Below are 16,166 nucleotides of genomic sequence, written 5' to 3' on the forward strand. Positions count from 1 at the left end.
GCCCAATTACATAGTATTATTTTATTGTGCAAGTTATAACTTAAAGTATTTAACAGACTCAAATAAAATTCTTTAATGATAGAAGCAGTGAATGAAAGTGCATGCAAAATGAAGAAACCATTACTCTCTTGTTGATATTGATTGGGTTGTTGCTATTCGCTTAATTTTATGTGCAAAGTATCCTTCCTTCCTATAACTGAAATATATGATTGATTGTAATAAAATCCATGTATTTATAGTGGACACTGAGGTTTCTGTTTTTTAATAAATAAATAAAATTTGTCTGTTTTTCCCAACTGTAACGGTTTACAACACAATTTTGGGGGAAAACTATACTTAAGGGGAATGGGGCACCTACAGGGAAAGCACTTGTAAACCCTTTCCTTCATAAGAAGCAGTGAACATGGCTTTTGCAACCAGCATAAAACCAGAACAGCCTGCGAGTAACTCACAGTCTGTTCAGGTTTTATGCTGTTTGTTGCTCATCAGTAAGGCTTGGAAATGAAGCCTTTAAAACTTGAATTTAGGAAGAAAGATATTAAATTTAATTTAACTTTCTATGGGACTACAAATGCATCAAAATAAGTATCTAAGTGGGAAAGGGTTTATAAGTAGTAGATGTGTCTCCGATTTCTCTGTATGAATATGTTTTAATGACACCATTATTTACAGCTATAATGAAATATGTGCATTAAAGAAAAACTAACTTAAAGAATGGTTCTGCTTTATGGCTTCAGTTGGCAATGACACACAGTTCTTACAAGATCAACTATGGGAACAACATTGACCATGGCCGCAATGCGCTGTCCAACTGCGGTGCTCGACAGATTGAGTTTGGTGACTCCACCGTGCACTTTCAGCACACGAGAAAGAGAGGTGAGACTAGAGAGACCTTGTTCCTTGTGTGCTTAAGGACACTAGCAAGGACCAGTCGATTAATTCAATTTCGTCTGCAGTATTTTAAAAAAATCATAACATTAATTGTTTTATGCCCCCGGTAGGCAGGCATATAGCAGTTGCACTGTCCGTCTGTCAGTCTGTCTGTCTGTCCGAAAACTTAAACATTGCCCTTAACTTTTGCAATATTGAAGATAGCAACTTGATATTTGGCATGCATGTGTATTTTATGGAGCTGCACATTTTGAGTGGTTAAGGGTCAAGATCAAGGTCATCCTTCAAGGTCAAAGGTCAAATATATGGCTTCAAAGCGTTGCAGTAGGAGGCATTGTGTTACTAACAAACACATCTCTTGTTTTAATTATGCACTGACATTTTGCAATTTTTTAAAAAGTTCTTTTATGACGTCTTAAGATGTAGCTTTGTTAAAACTTAATATTACCTTTTATTTCTATATTTTAATCTGAGGGAGAAACCTTTTATTTATGCAGACAGCATTAATATAATATGTATCACATGATCAATACAAATTGTATTCCAAATTAGAAATCCACAAATTTAATTTTCCACTAAAATGTCATTTTGTTTAAAACAACAAAATTTTATGCAGACAATTACAAATTGTTTTACAGTATCCTTGTTACAATATGTATTAAAGGAACAAAGGAAGGAGCATAAATGTTAGTTGGAAGAACAAAGATGATGGCATAAATATTTGTTTTCAACCCAGATAATCGATTGCCAGTTGCAAGTTTATCCTTTCCCATGTGCTAATTATGCTCTATTGTCTGCAGGACTGAACATGCTGATGAGGATCATGTTTATCCTTTCCCATGTGCTAATTATGCTCTATTGTCTGCAGGACTGAACATGCTGATGAGGATCATGTTTATCCTTTCCCATGTGCTAATTATGCTCTATTGTCTGCAGGACTGAACATGCTGATGAGGATCATGTTTATCCTTTCCCATGTGCTAATTATGCTCTATCCTCTCTAGGACTGAACATGCTGATGAGGATTATGTCCAGGTTTGGTAAGAAGGAGGAGGTCAAGTCAGACATCCCACACAACGAACGCCTCGAGTACTTGGGCGATGCAGTCGTGGAATTCATTTCTAGGTACACATCGTTGTTTCAGACTTATATATTCAGATTTAATGTTTGGTTTCCTTGATGTTTAATGTTGCTGTTTTTTTCACTTCACTTAAAAGATAAGTGTGATGAAGCTTAAGCGTAGACAGACCACATAAACATTGATGTGTGATACTTTTCCAGTACCCACCTGTTACATTTGATACTGTTCCAGTACTCACTGGCAACTTTTGATACTGTTCCAAAACCCCACCTGCAACATGTTATACTGTTCCAGTACCCACCTGTAGCATGAGATATTGTACCAGTACCCACCTGTAACATGCAATATTGTTCCAGTACCCACCTGTAAAATGTTATATTGTTCCACAGGGGACAAAAATTCCACTCGTCCGCTCGTATTGACGAGTGAAATCCTGAAAGGACGAGTGAATTTCCCTTAAGCTCTCGTCCTACAGGACGAGTGAAAAAAAACTGATGTTAAAATATATATTTTCTGACCAGTAAGACTCTTTTTCATTATATAAAATCATTTCTTAAAGCATATCTATTCCGAAAGTAGAACGATAATGAACCAGAAATCGTAATTGAAAATTTCATACAGCAGGTGCGCGTTGTTATTCGAGACTGTGTCCCGAGTAAATATTGGCTTTTTGGTGTAAACTTTGCGCGTCCATGTTGACAGGGAACCATCTGACTTCATTCACTGTAAGTATTGATTTTTTTAAAGAATTATTTTACTGCGAAGTACGGTTTTAAACCAGACTGAATTTCATCTGAAAAATGTCTGACATACAAGCGTTCTTTAAAGGGGGCACGAGCGATGTTCAACCATCCAAAATGGAAAGCAAGCAAGCATTAGAAAAAGGAAAAAACAAATTTGTCTTCATTTATTTATTTTGTGTTCCTCATAAATAAAGTAAGTTAACATTTCTTCTGTGATCAGCTGGCATGAATAACTAAGTAAGCAGCATTTTAGCAGTGATATAGGAAACATTGTTAGTCATATCAGTCCTTTGCAATCTTTCTTCCACACATATTTGAAGGACAAGTGCATGTGTTTGCAGGACGAGTAAAATTTTTAATGCACTTGTCCTGCAGGACGAGTGCAATTTATAAATAATTTTGTCCCCTGGTTCCAGTACCCACCTGTAAAATGTTATTCTGTTCTAGTACCCACCTTTAACATGTTATACTGTTCCAGTACCCACCTGTAACACATGATATTGTTCCAGTACCCACCTGTAACTTTGATACTGTTCCAGTACCCACCTATATCGGATGCTGCAAGATGCGTCAGAGGGACCCCTGACAATCTACAGAGGATGTCTTGTGCAGAACGCCCACCTGGCCATTCTAGCAGATGTAAGTGCTTGTTAATAAGTGTACAGGCACTCATAATGGTGTGGCTTCTCATATAGAGAATGGTAACCTAACAATACAGGAAGATGTAAGTACCACTATAGCTTGCTTTGTATTTTATTTGTGTGGTAGTGACACTTCCACACCTGTCAGTCATATGTTAATTAACTTAAAATATTTTCCAATTATCTCTTGTGGATATCATAGTTTTAAAGGGTTTAAATATTTGAGCCCCATACTGGGAAAACTGGGCTTAATGCATGTGTGAAAGTCTGCATAGGTTAATCAGGGATGACACTTGTTGCCTACGCTGGATTTTCTTTTATAAAATACCTTCTTTAAAGTTAAAATTCAATAAAAGCAGAACAATTTGTCCCTTATTAGTTTATGTGGACTACACAGGCTAATATGGGCCAAGACTTTTGATTGATTTATTGCAATATATAATGGCAGAATACCTGGCAATACAAGTCTTAAAGTCTCAAGACTTTATGAACATGCATTGAGCCCAGTTTTTGCAGAACGAGACTCATTATTGTGTTTCTAGATAATAAAAAAAAAAAATATTTATTTTAATAAAATGTAGCATTTGAGACTGCAAAACAGATTTTTTGTGTTTCATTTCCTGAGACTCAAAGATTTCATTTTTAGCTCGACTATTATATATGAAATATATATAGTGGAGCTATCCTTCTCACCCCGGCCTCTGCGTCTGCGTTAGCGTGCAAATGTTAAAGTTTTCGTACTACCCCAATTATTTTCATTGTCCCTTGACATATTGCTTTCATATTTTGCATACTTGTTAACCAACATGACCCCAACCTATAAACAAGAGCAGACAACTCTATCAAGCATTTTGTTATAATTATGGCCCCTTTTCCACTAAGAATATGCAGCAAATGTTAATGTTTCGTACTACCCCATTTATTTTCATTGTCCTTGACATATTGCTTTCATACTTTGCATACTTGTTAACCAACATCACCCCAACCTATAAACAAGAGCAGACAACTCTATCAAGCATTTTGTCTTAATTATTGCCTCTGTTATACTTAGAATATGCATATTATTGATAAATGTATGTTAAAGTTTGCGTACTACCTAAAATACATTGTATTTCCTATATCCTTTGACATATTGCTTTTATATTTTGCATACTTGTTAACCAACATGACCCCAACCTATAAACAAGAGCAGACCACTGTATCAAGCATTTTGACATCATTATGGCCCCTGTTACACTTAGATAATTGAACATTTTGCTTAAATTGTCATAACTTCTTTATTTATTATCACATTTTATTATTACTTTGACAAAACAACAAATACCTGAATACCACAATGGATTCCACCCAAACAATACCCCACGCCCCTACCCAGAATCCCTTCCCCCCCCCCCCAACCTCCCCCCCCCCCCCCAAAAAAAAATTGTTTAAACATTATCTTATAAATTACCCCCCCCCCCCACATTATACCCCCCTCTCACCCCCCCTACCCCCCCCCAACACCCCCCAATTTTTTTAACATCATCTAATAAATTACCCCACCCCACATTATACCCTCCTCTCCCCCCCCCCCCCCCCCCCCCCCAAAAAAAGAAAAGAAAATACGGCATGAAAGTTTACCGATATATCTTGGGTTCGTCATGTACAAGTGCATGTAAACAAAGTCGGATTTTGATGTGCGCATGCGTATGTATGAGGCCCGCATATGGGGTCATCAAAGGGAGGTAATTTTACACTATACAGGAGTATTTACCGGACATTTATACGATTTGAGTAAATCGCAACAAATTATGTTTAAAATGATATTTTTTTAAACTGAAACGATAGAAACACGATAATGTATTAATTTAATGGTGCAAAATGTATTCTTCAGTGTGTATTAATAGAGTTACAATTGGAATCCAATATCAGTGCATACAAGAATATCCGTTTTTGATGTCTCTTTAAAAATGTTGTACGGTCATCGCATTAATAAATAAACGTGAGATAATTTCATATTGGTAGAGAAACAAGGCTATACATAATCATTGCATTGGTATTATTTATAATATGATGATTATTTAATACCAAAAACGTGTTTCATTCAATACATAAGGTTTTATAATAATCAATACATCACAAACGTCAAAAGCAGCTTACATGAATCTCGTGCATGAGAAACACAAGGGACACAGCCATTAACTCTTCACAATACAGCCATGGCTTACATGCCTTACAATACCAGCTTTCTCCCTCTTCCATACTCTCTCGCAAGTATTCTTGCTCGCTACGATGCAAACATTCAAAATGGTACCATTTGCCACACACTTTCTCATCACACCCGAACCACACAATGCCCTTGCTCTCATCCAACACCCTCCCTATCATACAACGGACTCCACACGTAAACTTCTTGTTAGCAAGTTTCCCTCTATCCATTTTCTCGTCCGCTTTTTTCTTCTGTTCCTGTTTCCTGGCCAATCGCTTTTCAACACGTTTAAAAGGGGCGGGGCGTTTTTTCCTTATATGGCTATAGTAAAATCTTGTTAACTCTCTAGAGGCCACATTTATTGTCCGATCTTCATGAAACTTGGTCAGAAGATTCATCCCAATGAAATCTTGGACGAGTTCCAAAGTGATGCCGGTTGGTTGAAAAACATGGCCGTCAGGGTTCGGGGCAATTTTTCCTTATATGGCTCTAGTAAAGCCTTGTTAAAACTCTAGAGGCCCCATTAATTGTCCAATCTTCATGAAATTTGGTCAGAAGATTGGTTTCAATGATATCTTGGGTGAGTTCGAAAATGGTAACGTTTGCTTAAAAAACATGGATACCAAGGGGCGGGGCATTTTCCTTATGGCTATATATGGCTATAGTAAAATCTTGTTATATCTCTAGAGGCCACATTTATTGTCCGATCTTCATGAAACTTGGTCAGAAGATTCATCCAAGTAATATCTTGGACGAGTTCACAAATGATTCGGATGGTTAAAAAACATGGCCCCCAGGGGTGGGTCAGTTTTTGTTATATGGCTATAGTAAAACCTTGTTAACACTGTAGAGGCCACATTTATTTTCGGATCTTCATGAAACTTGCTAAGAAGATTTGTCCAAATAATATCTTGGATGAGTATGAAAATGGAAACCTTTGCTTGATAAACATGGCTGCCAAGGGGCGGGGCATTTTTCCTTATATGGCTATATTTGGCTATAGTAAAATCTTGTTAACACTCTAGAGGCCACATTTATTGTCCAATCTTCATTAAACATGGTCAGAAGATTCATCCCAATAATATCTTGGACGAGTTTAAAAATGATGCCCTTTTGTTGAAAAACATGGCCGCCAGGGGGCGGGGCATTTTTTCTTATATGGCTTTATTAAACCTTGTTAACACTCTAGAGACCACATTTATTTTCCGATCTTCATTAAACTTGGTCAGAAGATTTTTCCCAATGATATCTTGGATGAGTTTGACAATGGTTTTGGTTGCTTTAAAAACATGGCCACCAGGGGGCGGGGCATTTTTCCTTATAAGGCTATATATGGCTTTTGTAAAACCTTGTTAACACTCTAAAGGCCACAATTATTTTCCAATCTTCATGAAATATGGTCAGAAGATTTGTCTTATTGATATCTTGGATGAATTCGAAAATGGTTAGGTTTGCTTGAAAAACATGGCTGCCATGGGGCGGAGCATTTTTCCTTATATTGCTAAATATGGCTTTAGTAAAACCTTGTTAACACTCTAGAGGCCACATTTATAGTCCGATCTTCATGAAACTCGGTCAGAAGATTCATCCCAATAATATCTTGGACGAGTTAAAAATTGATGCCGGTTGGTTGAAAAACATGGCCACCATGGGGGCGGGGCGTTTTTAGCTCAGGTGAGCTTTTGTGACCAAGAAATATCTTGGATGAGTTCGAAAATGATGCTGGTTGGTTGAAAAACATGGCCTCCAGGGGGCGGGGCATTTTTCCTTATATGGCTATAGTAAAACCTTGTTAACACTCTAGAGGCCACATTTATTTTCCGATCTTCATGAAACTTGGTCAGGAGATTTGTCCCAATAATATCTTGTAATCTCAGGTGAGCGACTTTGGGCCTTTCAGGCCCTCTTGTTTATTAGCTCGGCTGTTTTCGGAGAACACCCGAGCTATTGTCATAGCCAGCTTGTCGTCCGCCGTCCACTGTAGGCGTCGTGCTTAAACCTTAACATTGGCCATAACTTTTTGAAATATTGAAGATAGCAACTTGATATTTGGCATGCATGTGTATCTCATGGAGCTTCACATTTTGAGTGGTAAAATTTCAAGGTGAACATCATCCTTCAAGGTCTAGGGTCGAAAAAAAACAAATCCAAGGGAAGTAATAAGCTTTAAATGGACATAGTTATCTGACCTGCCAACTTATATATTTTTGTTTAATAAATCAAAGCGGTGCAGTAGGTGGCATTTTGTTTCTGACAAACACATCATGGTAAAAGGTCAATGTCAAGGTCATCCTTTACGGTCTACGGTAAAAAATACAAATCCAAGGGAAGTAATAAGCTTTAAAGGGAGATACTTATTTAATATTGAACATAGCAACTTGATATACTTGGCATGCATGTGTATCTCATGGAGCTGCCCATTTTGAGTGGTGAATCTACAGTCACGGTAGTGGCTTTTAATTATTTGCTACTAAAAATAGAGATTTGTTAGAGACAATTATTTTCAAGGGAAGTAATTTATTTAATTATAAATGTCAAATTATATATTTCCTTACCAAGAATTGAAACTCTTTTCACAGTTACTGTACAGATTTATTATGCCCCCCTTCGAAGAAGAGGGGGTATATTGCTTTGCTCATGTCGGTCGGTCGGTCGATCCGTTCACCAGGTGGTTGTCAGACAATAAGTCAAGAACGCTTGGGCCTAGGATCATGAAACTTCATAGGTACATTGATCATGACTTGCAGATGACCCCTAATGATTTTGAGGTTACTAGGTCAAAGGTCAAGGTCACGGTGACCCAAAATAGTAAAATGGTTTCCGGATGATAACTCAAGAACGCATACGCCTAGGATCATGAAACTTCATGGGTAGATTGATCATGACTCGCAGATGACCCCTATTGATTTGAGGTCACTAGGTCAAAGGTCAAGGTCACGGTGACCCGAAATAGTAAAATGGTTTCCTGATGATAACTCAAGAACGCATACGCCTAGGATCATGAAACTTCATGGGTAGATTGATCATGACTCGCATATGACCCCTATTGATTTTGAGGTCCCTAGGTCAAAGGTCAAGGTCACAGTGACCCGAAATAGTAAAATGATTTTCGGATGATAATTCAAGAACGCATATGCCTAGGATCATGAAACTTTATAGGTAGATTGATCATGACTCGCAGATGACCCCTATTGATTTTCAGGTCACTAGGTCAAAGGTCAAGGTAAGGTGACCCGAAATAGTAAAATGATTTTCGGATGATAACTCAAGAACGCATATGCCTAGGATCATGAAACTTCATAGGTAGATTGATCATGACTCGCAGATGACCCCTATTGATTTTGAGGTCACAAGGTCAAAGGTCAAGGTCACGGTGACCCGAAATAGTAAAATGATTTTTGGATGATAACTCAAGAACGCATATGCCTAGGATCATGAAACTTTATAGGTAGATTGATTATGACTCGCAGATTACCCCTATTGATTTTCAGGTCACTAGGTCAAAGGTCAAGGTAAGGTGACCCGAAATAGTAAAATGATTTTCAGATGATAACTCAAGAACGCATATGCCTAGGATCATGAAACTTCATAGGTAGATTGATCATGACTCGCAGATGACCCCTCTTGATTTTGAGGTCACAAGGTCAAAGGTCAAGATCACGGTGACCCGAAATAGTAAAATGATTTTTGGATGATAACTCAAGAACGCTTTTGCCTAGGATCATGACACTTCATAGGTACATTGATCGTGACTTGCAGATGACCCCTATTGATTTTCAGGTCACTAGTTACTTTGATTATTTATAACTCAAATGATTGATTTGTCAAGGTTTTTTTTTAATGATATAATTATCATTTCTTTCATGTTCATTACATACCTGTGGACTTATGGACATATATACATGATCAACTCTGGCTATGATCTCCTTTAAACCACAGGCATTGGTTATCAGTGATGTCTGACATGGTCATAATTGACTGTGAGACCCTCCCTCCCACCCCCCCCCCCCCCTCCCCTGATTGGATTGGACAAAATTCAAGGGAAGTAAAAAGCTTTAAAGGGAGATGATTTCTACACCTGCCAATTGATAAATAGAAATTTTATTTCAAAGCGGTGCAGTAGGGGGCATTGTGTTTCTGACAAACACATCTCTTGTTGGGTCACAAGGTCAAGGTCACTGTGACCTCTATAAAAAAAAATTCTGACAAGCTTTCGCAGAGGAGCGTGGCACCTGTTATGCGGTGCTCTTGTTGTTTTTATTGTGTCCAAGATCTTCATGCTTTATTCACTGTTGGTGGTCTTTGTTTCAGCGTCTAAGACTTCAAGACTTTATGCTGTATGCACACGGCACAGACCTTTGTCACACCAGCACGCTTAACCATGCCATGGCCAACTGCTTTGAAGCTTTAATGGGTAAATGTGCTGATTTGATATTTTTATCTTACCAATTCAAAGATTGAATGATTTTTTTTATTCATTTGACTTAAAAAAAACACATCTTTATTTATTATATAGAGTATATCTTATGAATCTACATGGAAAACTTGTAAATTTTACCAAGGGAATTACAGTTTAACAGAAAGCACACACATTTTATAACTTTATCGTAATCCTTATTATGACAATTAAGCGTAAACTTGACATAATTTTCTATTTTGGTTGTCTATAGATAACATCATACAATATTTGTATTGAACTGGATCACATAATATGAGGGAGTAAAGCATAATCATATAATTGAGCATTTCTCTCGGAAAATGGGGCTTAATGCATGTGCATAAAGTGTCGTCTCAGCCTATCCTCTGCAGTCAGCACCGGATAATCAGGGGCAACACCTTTCGCTTAGAAAAGATTTTCAGTTAGAAATAAAAAATTCCATAAAAGCTAAAAGTGTTGTCCCTTATTAGCCAACGCAGATTGCACAGGCTTATCTGAGGCAACACTTAATGCAAATGCATTAAGCCCTGTTTGACCAAACCGAGGCTTATATAATTTTAGGTAACAATGTTGTATTTATACGTAGTAGGTTTGATAGAAATATTGTTAGGTACTTGTGAAACCTAAAAATTGTTGCAGAGCCTTCATAAATTTGATAGAACTATTACTTGTGTTTGGTTACCTGATCAGATATTGTCACTGTTACACATGGTTTAGCCCATGTAACATTTATGGAAACAAAAAAAACAGTATTTGTAATAATTTTATGATATCAAAGACTTATGTGATATTGCAAAAACATAATGTACTAAGATATTTGGCATAATTGTTTTTATTTTTGTTTGACATCAAATAGTACAGTATATAATTTTGCTGTAAGTACTGGATATCTTTGAAAATACCATATAGTGATAAAATGTGAAATGAATTAACTAATTATTATATTTATTTTTTTAATAGATACAGGAAATTATTTGAAAATGTCAGCAAACTGCTCAGTCTTTCTACCCTATTCCTTTTAAGCAGCAAACTGTACCATTTAGCTTATATATGTTTTTAACAGCTTATCATCAATTCAAATTTGACATCACTGGCTACTATATTGGGGATGGACGGGTGGGCCATTTGTGTCAAACAGATGGTTTCTTGTTGAAAACTTAAAGCGACACACCTTATTTGGCATAGCAAATTTAAGTATAAATAAGAAACATATTTTATCTATGCCAATTAGAATATATCTGGTGCTTACAAGGTAGAAATCCGTCTTTTTTTGCGCTTTAAAACTTAAAAATAATTGCGTTTGTCGAAATGGACGTATACGTCTAGAAATCCTACTTTCGGTTTTAAAAGCGGTACCGTTTGAAAAATAATAAATTACTTGCTAACTATGCTATAGATTTGATTTTATCTATGCCAATAAGAATATATCTGGTGGTAACAAGGAAGAAATCCGTCTTTTTTTGCGCATTTAAATTTAAAAATAATCGCGTTTGTCAAAATGGATGGACATTTACGTCTAGAAATCCTACTTTCGGTTTTAAAAGCGGTACCGATTGAAAATAATAAAATACTTGCTTACTAGGCTATAGATTTAATGACAATTTTGCACACTTTCAAATTGCATCTATATGTATTGATTAACATGTATTTCATTTCAAAGTCAGAGGCAAGGTGTGTGAATTAAGTTTTAATTGATCACTCTTGGTGAAGCATACTTCATTACTGTATGGTGACTTTGCTGAAGATTGTATTTGGGTTCAAGATCCAGATCAAAGTTACTAAAATAAAAAAAATGATTACTGTTTAATATCATTATATCGGATGGATGTATTGAACTTAAATTATGTGTGTATCAGCTTACAAGTAAATGTAGGTTGGGAATCAAATTAATGAGTATAGCATTGGAAACATGGTTTTGAGGATTCTCTGTGGTTCTTTTTCTCTACTAGAGAGAGCTTTACCTTTTCAAAACATTGAAGCCTTGTTCTGGAAAAAAAAACAGAGCTTAAATAGATAATAAAATAGAAATAAATAAATAGAAATAGTGCATAGATTATGGTCCCAGATTCACCAGTGCAGTTCACACAGGCTAATCAGGGATGACACTTTTGGTTATTAGATTGCTTTTTCGTTTAAATAAAATCTCTTCTTAGTGAAAATCCAGTTTAGGCAAAAAGTGGTGTCCCTGGGAGGACAATTTGGCACATGCATTAAGCCCAGTTTTCCCAGAACTCTGCTTATTGTGTCTTTTTTTTCGCAGGTGCCCTGTACCTGGATGGTGGTATAGAGCTCCCAGACCGTGTGTTCTCTGACACCCTATGGAAGGGGGAGCCAGAGCTGCACGAGATCTGGACCAACACCCCGCCCCACCCCCTCGTGGCCGAGGAACCTGACGGGGACAGGCACTGGATCAAACAGAGTCCTGTACTGCAGGTAGGCTCACACAAAATGAGAGACACTGGTCATTCAGGTAACACTGAGACTCCAAATTGTAAATATTTGAGATCGCTGTCAAGCTGAACCCTGCTTGTAAAAATTGGTATACTGCTTGACTTTTACATTAGCTTAAATTAAAGCTATGGCTTGTAACCTGTGAGCAAAGTGGTCAAGAAATTACTTGTTTCAGCAATTATCCAGCCATTGTTATTCTCCCTTTTTATGCCCCCCTTCGAAGAAGAGGGGGTATATTGCTTTGCTCATGTCGGTCTGTCGGTCGGTATGTCGGTCCGTCCACCAGGTGGTTGTCAGACGATAACTCAAGAACGCTTAGGCCTAGGATCATGAAACTTCATAGGTACATTTATCATGACTCACAGATGACCCCTATTGATTTTGAGGTCACTAGGTCAAAGGTCACTGTGACCTGAAATAGTAAAATGGTTTCCGGATGATAATTCAAGAACGCTTATGCCTAGGATCATGAAACTTCATAGGTAGATTGATCATGACTAGCAGATGACCCCTATTGATTTTCAGGTCACTAGGTCAAAGGTCAAGGCAGTATCATGCTCTTTTAGATCAGTTGAAGTTTTTAGGAAAGGTTTAGTTTAGATCATTTAAGCATTATTTATTAATTTTTGCCTGATGCTTGAGTCTTTCTGAGAAAATATGGAGTCTGTTTCCTTGGTAAAACAAGTACTCAGATTATTAACCAAATATTTTGATGATCGGACCCCTGTCCTTTAATTTGCAATTCAGAGCCTTGTTCAGTTCGAGGAGGAGATGGGGTACGAGTTTAGACACATCCGTCTGCTGGCCAGGGCCTTGACTATGAAGAGTATCGGCTTCAATAACCTCACACTGTAAGTACGAGTTCAGACACATCCGTCTGCTGGCAAGGGCCCTCACTATGAAGAGCATTGGCTTCAATAACCTCACACTGTAAGTACGAGTTCAGACACATCCGTCTGCTGGCCAGGGCCCTCACTATGAAGAGCATTGGCTTCAATAACCTCACACTGTAAGTACGAGTTCAGACACATCCGTCTGCTGGCCAGGGCCCTCACTATGAAGAGCATTGGCTTCAATAACCTCACACTGTAAGTACGAGTTCAGACACATCCGTCTGCTGGCAAGGGCCCTCACTATGAAGAGCATTGGCTTCAATAACCTCACACTGTAAGTACGAGTTCAGACACATCCGTCTGCTGGCAAGGGCCCTCACTATGAAAAGCATTGGCCACAATAACCTCACACTGTAAGTACGAGTTCAGACACATCCGTCTGCTGGCCAGGGCCCTCACTATGAAGAGCATTGGCTTCAATAACCTCGCACTGTAAGTACGAGGTGCAGCCACATCCGTCTGCTGACCAGGGCCCTCACTATGAAAAGCATTGGCTTCAATAACCTCACACTGTAAGTACGAGTTCAGACACATCCGTCTGCTGGCAAGGGCCCTCACTATGAAGAGCATTGGCTTCAATAACCTCACACTGTAAGTACGAGTTCAGACACATCCGTCTGCTGGCCAGGGCCCTCACTTTGAAGAGTATCGGCTTCAATAAACTCACACTGTAAGTACCAGTTCAGACACATCCGTCTGCTGACCAGGGCCCTCACTTTGAAGAGTATTGGCTTCAATAACCTCACACTGTAAGTACGAGTTCAGACACATCCGTCTGCTGGCCAGGGCCCTCACTATGAAGAGTATCGGCTTCAATAACCTCACACTGTAAGTACGAGTTCAGACACATCCGTCTGCTGGCCAGGGCCCTCACTATGAAGAGTATTGGCTTCAATAACTTCACACTGTAAGTACGAGTTCAGACACATCCGTCTGCTGGCCAGGGCCCTCACTATGAAGAGTATCGGCTTCAATAACCTCACACTGTAAGTACGAGTTCAGACACATCCGTCTGCTGGCCAGGGCCCTCACTATGAAGAGTATCGGCTTCAATAACCTCACACTGTAAGTACGAGTTCAGACACATCCGTCTGCTGGCCAGGGCCCTCACTATGAAGAGTATCGGCTTCAATAACCTCACACTGTAAGTACGAGTTCAGACACATCCGTCTGCTGGCCAGGGCCCTCACTATGAAGAGTATCGGCTTCAATAACCTCACACAGTAAGTACGAGTTCAGACACATCCGTCTGCTGGCCAGGGCCCTCACTATGAAGAGTATCGGCTTCAATAACCTCACACTGTAAGTACGAGTTCAGACACATCCGTCTGCTGGCCAGGGCCCTCACTATGAAGAGTATCGGCTTCAATAACCTCACACTGTAAGTATGAGTTCAGACACATCCGTCTGCTGGCCAGGGCCCTCACTATGAAGAGTATCGGCTTCAATAACCTCACACTGTAAGTACGAGTTCAGACACATCAGTCTGCTGGCCAGGGCCCTCACTATGAAGAGTATCGGCTTCAATAACCTCACACTGTAAGTACGAGTTCAGACACATCCGTCTGCTGGCCAGGGCCCTCACTATGAAGAGTATCGGCTTCAATAACCTCACACAGTAAGTGGCTCTAATGCTTCTACCTATGGGCCATGTTATAGGAAAACAGGGCTCAATGCAATTGTGTAAAGTTTCGTCCAAGATTAGCCCATACAGTCGGCTATAAAACAGTAAAAACACGTAGATTTTGAATTTTATTAACAAGGCTTGCAACAGAGGTGTGAATCCTTGGTGTTGGATTAGAATAGGGCGGATGTGCAGCATCAAACCAATTGTTTTCGGTCAATAGCTTTAGTTTGAAATGACCAATCGTAGGGCATTTTGGATATACCAAGCTTGCATAGAGACCTAGCTTATATTAGTGACTAGTAAGGTCTTTGTCACTGTTACACTGTTACAACAATAAAAAAGGTCCTGTTTTGTTTTCATGGGTATTTATGAGCAAAAAGAGTTGAATCTACCTTTTTCCCCTAAGAAACGTGACATCTACTATCAAGCTAATAGCAAGAATCACCCAACAATTCTACAATCATTTCTAATTATTTATGTGGGCCATGCTCTGTGAATTTTTTTTTTAATGCATGTGCATTAAGTTTCAGCCCAGATTAGCCTGCGCAGTCCGCACTGGCTAATCAGGGACTACACTTTCAGCTTTTATGATATTTTTCATTTCAAGAAAGTATTTTCATAGTAAAGTTCAAATTTAGGTGAAAAGAGTCGTCCCTGATTAGCCTTTGCGGACTTCACAGGCTAATCTGGGACGACACTTTATGCGCATGCATTAAACCCCCTTTTCACAGAGCGCGACTCATGTGTTTTCAGGGGCAATAACCAGCTTATGGTGTACCTAGGGGACACTATCATGCAATTAATGTGTTTTCAGGGGCAATAACCAGCGTATGGAGTACCTAGGGGACACGATAATGCAGCTGATTGTCACTGACTACCTGTACAGGCACTTCCCAGACCACCACGAGGGACATCTATCGGTTAGTGGGAACATGATGGCGTCATATTTCAAAGCAGAAGTCTATAAATATGTTCTAATTCAAGTGAGATTTTGGGACTGGACTTGAGAACAAATATACCTAGAAAATATGACCAAATAACAGCTTTAAAAGCTTCTCTTTGTGAATACTGTTATTTTGCTTGTTTGAATATCATGCATGCAGTCTATTTTTCAATTTTTTATTTATTAATTATTATTTTGCCAAATTGTGAAGAAGTCCCATTAAGTGAAACAGATATTTCCCGGATAAAGCAAAGGGTGATTTTCATGATT

General features: G+C 38.6%; 1 protein-coding gene and 1 long non-coding RNA gene across 11 annotated transcripts in view; both read left to right on the top strand.

Annotated features, from left to right (window-relative positions):
* The window catches only part of LOC127838009 (ribonuclease 3-like), a 521,860-nt gene that overhangs the window by 493,883 nt on the left and 11,811 nt on the right, over window positions 1–16,166 (top strand). For 9 of the 10 annotated variants that reach the window (XM_052365503.1, XM_052365495.1, XM_052365500.1 and 6 more), the window contains 7 exons: window positions 738–876; window positions 1,896–2,016; window positions 3,255–3,354; window positions 9,856–9,958; window positions 12,243–12,415; window positions 13,181–13,284; window positions 15,768–15,873. In XM_052365503.1, the coding sequence (XP_052221463.1) occupies window positions 738–876; window positions 1,896–2,016; window positions 3,255–3,354; window positions 9,856–9,958; window positions 12,243–12,415; window positions 13,181–13,284; window positions 15,768–15,873 (846 nt within the window). The remainder of the gene's footprint in view (window positions 1–737; window positions 877–1,895; window positions 2,017–3,254; window positions 3,355–9,855; window positions 9,959–12,242; window positions 12,416–13,180; window positions 13,285–15,767; window positions 15,874–16,166) is intronic. The other variant, XM_052365499.1, reaches the window with a different exon arrangement.
* LOC127838025 (uncharacterized) lies at window positions 8,257–8,750 on the top strand. The gene is made up of 2 exons (XR_008029612.1): window positions 8,257–8,464; window positions 8,610–8,750. It is a non-coding gene; the product is annotated as an uncharacterized LOC127838025 (long non-coding RNA).

Source organism: Dreissena polymorpha, chromosome 7 (genome assembly GCF_020536995.1).
Source record: "Dreissena polymorpha isolate Duluth1 chromosome 7, UMN_Dpol_1.0, whole genome shotgun sequence".
Lineage (NCBI taxonomy): Eukaryota > Metazoa > Mollusca > Bivalvia > Myida > Dreissenidae > Dreissena > Dreissena polymorpha.